At 35.9% G+C, this 7,469-nt stretch overlaps 1 protein-coding gene across 1 annotated transcript; it reads left to right on the top strand.

The window, feature by feature from the left end:
* Window positions 1–1,684: 1,684 nt before the first annotated feature.
* Window positions 1,685–4,558, top strand: LOC129727806 (coiled-coil domain-containing protein 149). The gene is made up of 5 exons (XM_055686007.1): window positions 1,685–2,247; window positions 2,303–2,998; window positions 3,078–3,159; window positions 3,602–3,746; window positions 3,817–4,558. Exons 1-5 carry the CDS (start codon window positions 2,113–2,115, stop codon window positions 4,325–4,327), a joined length of 1,569 nt encoding a protein of 522 aa, XP_055541982.1. The 5' UTR covers window positions 1,685–2,112; the 3' UTR covers window positions 4,328–4,558.
* Window positions 4,559–7,469: the final 2,911 nt, after the last annotated feature.

The raw sequence follows: 7,469 nt of genomic DNA, 5'->3' as shown, positions 1-7,469 counted from the left end.
AACATTTTCCAAAACGGCGGCTTCCGGCTTCAGAAAAATAACCTAAAGTGGTATTTGGCCAACCATTTCAATAATTCCGAAAGTGGAACTCCATACGTCGTTTGGAAATCCGATGTGGCGACTTCCAGTTTATGTATGTTCTATTCTCAAAATATTGAAGTATTTAAAGTGATGATGAACGTATAAGATGTGAAAGATTTTTTAAGCAAGTTGTGCTAAAGTAGTAATGAATTATAAAAAAATTACCCTTAAATTTAAAACCTTTGATCCCGAGCATCGCCGGGAACGTTCAACTAGTGAAATATAACAAAGAAAGTTGAATTCAAATAGATTACAAAAACGTTAGTTATCATCTTTCAAAACATTTTCAACCTGAAGGACATTTCACGACAGCTTTTTTTATTTCACGGGTATTAGTTGGATTGAAGTTTGTTTTAAACTTAACAAAAAGAGGTTAGATGTGACCAACATACCGTTAAATACGTCTTGTATGGTTTCAATTCTGCTGGACTGGTGGCTGTACGCTTCACAAATTTGTGAAAATGTGCTGTCGTCATAGAAAGCGAAACGCACGATTTACATGTAGAAACATGCTGTCGCGAATATCACACAACTTTTGAAGCGACAGCTTAAGTTAGGTTTTTGAATAGCTGAGACTGAAATCTTTAAATTTAAGAAGAATATAGAGATGGTACTCACAGGTAAATCATTTTTCAAATGTTTGAAATTATTGAAAATTTGTATTTTTATGTGTGTGAAACGATGTGTTTATTCGTGGCATGGTTAGATATACTTATATAACTCATATTGAAGAGATTTCAAGCACAATATTATCATTTTTTGGAAGAACCTGCATTTTGGAGGGTGGTAAAGATGATCGATTTTTTTTTTCAAATATTTAATTTCAACTTTCCCTACCTCACGATGTGCTAAAACATACGATTTCCTTACAACTTATACTTGACTCTAGGTCTGTAGGCATTCCAGTTTCTGCAGAACATCGATTTCAAATCTAACTCCAGAAAAAAATCTTAGATTTTGTTTAAACTTTTATATAGGGCTGCCCTAGTGTGCGGCGCCCTTTGTCAAATGCATCTTGAGTCCTTGTCTTAGTTTCTTTTGTATATAGGTACATACGCGCATTTTTAAATTTGTGGTTAATGAAACTTTTAATACTCATTTTGATACATTTTAATAAATGAAATAAGTCAATAGCGACCTGTAAACAATTTCTTAGAAAGTCGAAATGTTCTACAAAATACTATAAATAACATTATCTTTCAATTTAGGGTTGAGCACCTTAAATTTTTTAACATCGATTTTTTTGGGACAGCCTACTCAATACCAATGTTGAAACATTTGATTAAATTAAATATGAGAATGATAAATACATACTATATTTGTATTTAACACACGAGCTTGAAAACTGTTACAATCATTACAAAAGAAAATCTTCAATGTGAGCCGCAATCTTTCCGATAAGAGCCCTGATACACGCTTCCGATTCTTGTTTAAGTGTTGTGTAGCACACTCAATGTATCACCATCGTGTGTGACATGCTGTTGTGTTGCAGCGTGGCGAAAAGCTTCGAATACAGGTTTCTTTCTCGACACATGCGCATCGAAATCTCCTGTACATGACGTTGCATATGCTTGGAGCGAATAACAAAAGCTGCGATATTATACACGAACACGACCCTCCGAATGTAACTGACTGATTTCAACAGGAAAATATGACACTTGAGTGCGCCTTTTTGTTCGATCAAACGGCCAGTCGTGCGAAGTAGGTTTTCTTTCACCAGTACGAACGCGTGAATGGAATAGAGCAAGCATTGTTGTCCTTCGCGCATCAACCACCGGTTGTTTGGAGCTTTCCCGCTTGCTTTGTCATGTTTATGAAATGTCACTAATGCTGCCTATGCTGCAACGTAACATATATAGCGCTGTCCCTTTCGTAATCTAGCCAGCAGATACGATGGAAAAACAATCGATTTTCCAATCTGTTATCTAGTAGAGCAGTCAAGCAATGATTTGATTTTCTTTGAAATTCTAAGGCAAAATGTGTACATATGTAAAATAGTAGTGCTTCGAATACTAAGACGGAACAGTTCCAATGATTTCACATGAGGTAAACTATTTTGTAGATAGTAAAAAACGATCTGAGAAGCGGGAAGCCAAAACTGCTAACATGACGATGAAAACAGGTGATTTTGACTTCGAAAAGCATATGGAGCAGTTCGATTTCGAGGTGAGTTATAGTTTTTAATGTAGATTGATATTATTATGAGAAAAATATATTTTAGACTTCTGCTATCCACCGAAAACTACAAAGCAAGGTTGAAGCGTTAAAAATTATGAGAAATGAGCTAGAAAAATTTCGCTCGGAAAGAGACCAGTTCAAGCTTATGGCTGAAACTCTTCAAATGCGGTACACTACTCTCAAAAACAGCGTAAATAGCTCAGAACTGCAAATCGCTGGACTTGGTCATAATTCCGCGGTAAGTTTGATTGTCAACCAAACTAGGGAACGAAACATGTCACTAAGCACCGAAATCGAAGCGTTACGGCAACGGATTATCGAATTGGAAGGTGACATCAAGGTACTGCGTACCAAAAACGCCGATCTGCAAGCCATTTGCAGTAAGCTCAGATCGGCGGAAGATATGATGCTGAGAGGAAACGGCACCATCTTTTGGCAGAAGGAAAAGTCCAAACTTATCTGTCAAATGGAAAACCTCAAGAAGAAAAATGCTCAGCTGCAATACGATATTCGTTCGCTAATAGACGAAAAGGAAGAAATAGTTGTGGAACGTGATGCCTACAAGTGTAAAGCCCACCGTCTAAACCACGAACTGTCTGTCGTACTAAAAGGTGACAAGTCACAACAGCAAATACTGGACGTGGATGGACTTATTTTGGAAAACAAATATCAGCAGGAAAAGATTGTCAACTTGGAAAACGAGCTTGAATTAGCAAAGCAATCGGCCACCAAGTACAAGGTTTGAATCAACCAGTTAGCATTAGGTATTTTAAGGTGTGACTAACAAATTAGCATATTTTTATTACTTATTTCAAAAGAACATGCTAGACACGAACCGAAAAAAAGGAATTATTAAGCTGGGAAGCAGCAATAATCGAACGATCATGTCTCACACACAAGGTAACAGCGTACTTTACGTGTTTGTTCAATCAGTTGCTGGTAGTCAACAAAAATAGAACTACTCATCATTTGTCTATATGATGTTAACTTTTGTTGGAAAAATCTCAACTGAATGGAATTTTAAGTATTCTCGAATAACCTTGATGTTAATATGGTAGTTGGTATTTGAAACATACAAGATTTTAACTTAAAACCTAAACTAAATCAAAGATGTTTCATCACTTTTGTGTATACATTTTGCTCATATTTACGTTCTTACATTACTTTCACTTCAATTTTGTTATTCGACCTCAGTTTCTATTTTGATTTAATTATTTTTATATATTAATTTAACCGTGCTGAGACTAGCCATCCTTTAAGGTGTCTACTCTAAAAAGAGTTATATAAATTACGTAGAAAATAACTTGGACATGAATCAAAGTCCTGAACATTTGCATTGCAGTAAAAACACTCCTGGAATGTGGCACCGTAGATGAAATTCCCCTCAAGGCAGCAACCATTTCGGAACTTAAATCCCTCTGTCTGGGACTGTTAGATAATGTCAATGACAAAAGTCTAGCGCTTTCGCACCAAAAGAAAACCAACAAGTGTGTTTTACTTTTCAATTCTCACCGCTACGAACTGTTGGTCATGGCCGTATATATTTTTACATTTCAGATTATTGGCCACCAAAATTTCTGAACTGGAGCAGCGAATACACGCATTAACAGGGAACAGTGATACCGGTGTGTCTTGTCTGTCTCCGTCGCAAATCCTGCTGAACGGTTACACTTCCGGAACTGTCGACCTTGATGTAAGCGAAGAACGGAAGCAAATCAAAATCTCCGCGCGATCCGAGTATACCGACAGTGGTGGAGGAGCAGGCTGCGAGGCAACAAGCTCCAATACATCCCAAGGCCTTCCGACGGAACTTCTATCGTCGGAATCCAATAAAAGTCTACCAAGTTGTTCGGAACTGGGTGACCGTGAATACGTTAACGAGTCGAGCTCTTCCGATTTCACATCCAATGAAGAAGAAACTGGCGGTATTCGATTAGTACCATACGTCAACGCAGAAAAAGACTGGCAATCATGCGACTCAAAACTTCCAGACTTACCGCCTGAAATAGCTGCACTCGTCGAACAGTTCATTGCTGAAATGGACAACAATGATGTGGCCGATAATTGAAACCGGAAGGAACCAGTTATCACTTCGCAGTATGGGAGGAGTTTTCACACAGACAGGCACATGCGTATTTTTTAGCACTTCTAGTCAAGCAGAAAGGTGCTGCCGCATTTGGCAATTGTCATCTCTTAGCCTTAAAAACGGATGCTCTAAACAACTCACTTTCTTGTCTACCGAATCAACAACGCGGCTAATTCATGTTGTAAGATAAAATAAAAACTTAAAGCGAGTACAGTCATGTTTTTCTATCCATCTTGGGTTACATTGGAAATTATATTTTATGAATCACCAAAATCCAACTTACATATTTGCAACTTGCCATGTCTAAGTGGGTTTTTACACCCACACTTAATTTATCTCGGCGAACTTCCCAACAGCTGATTGAGCTCGGCGAAGTTTTTAACAAATGTCAGCAATATATTTCGACGTACACTCAGCAAATATATCGATTTACCGTAGACCAGAAGTATTGACATTTCATTTGCCGAAGTTCTTGAAAATTCCACCGAAAACTTGTACTTGTGCTGAATTTATCAGCTGTTGAGTTCTCGGCAACAAAATCTAAGTGTGCCACAGTTTAAATTTCGAACTATTTTGTTGCGAAAAGAGAAAGTTTTGTGATAAAAATTCCATAGAAAATTTTTATTTGTTTAAATAGTTTTGTACCATAAAGAAAATATTCAAACTCCACTTTTGCTCTGAGATTAATTTCATATGGATTACCTTAATACATTTGTATGCAATTAGAGAATTTAATTTATTAAAAATGATATCATTAGTTTGTTTGTTAATAATCCAATCTACCTACGTTAAAAACTATAAATGTGAATATCAAATCCAAATTGCTCTACGGAATTGATACCAAATTGTGTCAGCGAAATGTGACAAAAAAATTGTACTTCAAACACTGATTCGTAAGAACATCGTTTATGACCAAATATACAGTTCCTATCAAAATTAAATAAAATTCATAAGGGAACTGCTCCATTATTCATCTCATTAAGCCGATATTCACGAAAAATGCACGGATTAAACACCAAATTTACATGAAATCATTGAACAAATAAACAAAATACGCTTACGTGCTCTTATAGAACCGTTCAGTATTGTATATTTAGTAAACTTAGCTAGATTTATCCTGAATTTTGTGAAACAAACCATTTTTCACAACGCTTCCATATCCATCCCAAAACTCAAATCACTGCTCAATTATTCATCTCACGACGCCCCCATATTCATCACACTGCAGTGCACTGTTAAACATGAATGAATCACATTATCATGAATGAACGTAGCCGCAGCCCGTCGTAGTACGTTACCTAGATATCCGCTGTAGTTGTTTACGTGCAATAATGGTAACCTAGGTAACCGCAGCAGTGCAGTCCCTTCAATTCAATTATGTCGGAATAATTCAACATTTTCGGTTTGATTTGTTCGTATTAACAGAAACCGATTTGGCAACTTTTGATTTTCTTCAAGGCAGTGAAAACAGATGAAAATACATACAGTTGAAATTTAGGAATTGTAGAAATTCATCTCAAATATTTCTGCTAATTCAAGCTGTTTTTTGGAAATTAAAATTTTTGGATTAAAATAAAAAATGGTCCGCTAGTGATGAGAAAAACTTTGGTTGGCTGCTGAACGAGTCCCGTTGTAGCCGTACAGAACAATGCGCGGATTTTGTTTTCTGAGGTAGATGATTGAAATAAATGAGTTTTTGAGTGCAGATGCCTGACTTTTAAATCAAATTTAGAGCTTTTAAGTGAGTTTTTGAGAATTCTACTTTATGAGAAATCTAAAGTGAACTAAGAAGAATCCATTCCATGAATTAGCACATCGATTTAGTTAGAAAATATGCGTTTTTTCTGTTTTCAATTGGGTTTTCATGTTGTATGAGATGGATATATGGGCTGAGATGAATAATGGAGCAGTTCCCCTATGAGAAATTGAATCGGGACAGTTTTTCATTTGTCCTTTTTTTGCTACCAGCATGAAAAGATTTTTTGCAGAATTTTACTGAGACAATTTCGTTACACAACATTTTTTATTTATTTCAAGGTGATTGGCTCATGAATTATTTGTTTTTGAAGTTGATGGCTGGCCAATTTTCAAAAAATCATAATTCCCATCAAAAAACTATCTTCTACAAATCAGTAGGAATGTTAGCAAAGATAACTTTTTCAGAAACTTAATTGAGTTTCTCCGTAAGCAAACATAGAAGCAACGAACCTGGCGAGAAATTACTCTGCGGCCTTTTGACGCACTACTTGCTACACCAGGCACCAGGCACCACTTGGGCACCAGAATTCACAGAAATGGTTAACTGGCTATAATCTTTTTAGGGCAAATTTTTCAGCTTTGGAGCAACTTTTTTTCGCTTTTGTCGACCAGTATAATATTTGATGTCTTTTTGTTGACACTTTGACAGGAGCTTTGAAACTTAACCCCCAAAATATCTGAATACATATATGTGGTGCTTTTTTAAAGAAACGGTAAACAAGGTCACGTGGGTTTTTTGCGCGATGACTGATCATTTTGACCAGCCAAAAGTGGATAACCTTCTCGATATAGGCGCCGCAGGTTTTTTAATCGTCGAGATCGGGAAAAAAGTCAGGTGATTCCCGTTACTTGAAAAATCTTCAGATTAAAAGAGAAAGCTATTTTTAAAAATAGCCAGATTTTATTAATTGGATCTACTTGGTTATCATGGAATCTCAGAATGGAAATATATAACTATACGATTCTTTGATTGACACATGCTATGTCAATAAACACATTTCCTATGTGTGTGCTATATAGAGAGAATTATATCACTTTGGTGTTACCTCTTTAGTTACTTTATTTATTATTGCTACCAAACCAGAACGTTAACCATTGGAATATAGCTAGCATCATGATTGTATCTGTTCATGATAAAAGGAATAAGATTGCAATCAGCAAAACTTGGGATAAGATTTTTTTTCACCTTTCACTACTTGCATTTTTTTTAGAAAATACAATATTCTGAATAGAATCAGTGCGAAAATTGGAAAAAAAACTAGAATAAATCAAATTCACAAAAACATGTCTTGCGTAAAAAGTACTCGATTCACGTGCTATATTTATCGACATATAATTAGATGAGTATCATTCTTGAACTCATACA

The sequence above is a fragment of the Wyeomyia smithii genome, chromosome 3, assembly GCF_029784165.1.
Source record: "Wyeomyia smithii strain HCP4-BCI-WySm-NY-G18 chromosome 3, ASM2978416v1, whole genome shotgun sequence".
Lineage (NCBI taxonomy): Eukaryota > Metazoa > Arthropoda > Insecta > Diptera > Culicidae > Wyeomyia > Wyeomyia smithii.
The sequence above is the reverse complement of the archived record's forward strand: the minus strand, read 5'-3'. Positions and strand labels throughout refer to the sequence as shown.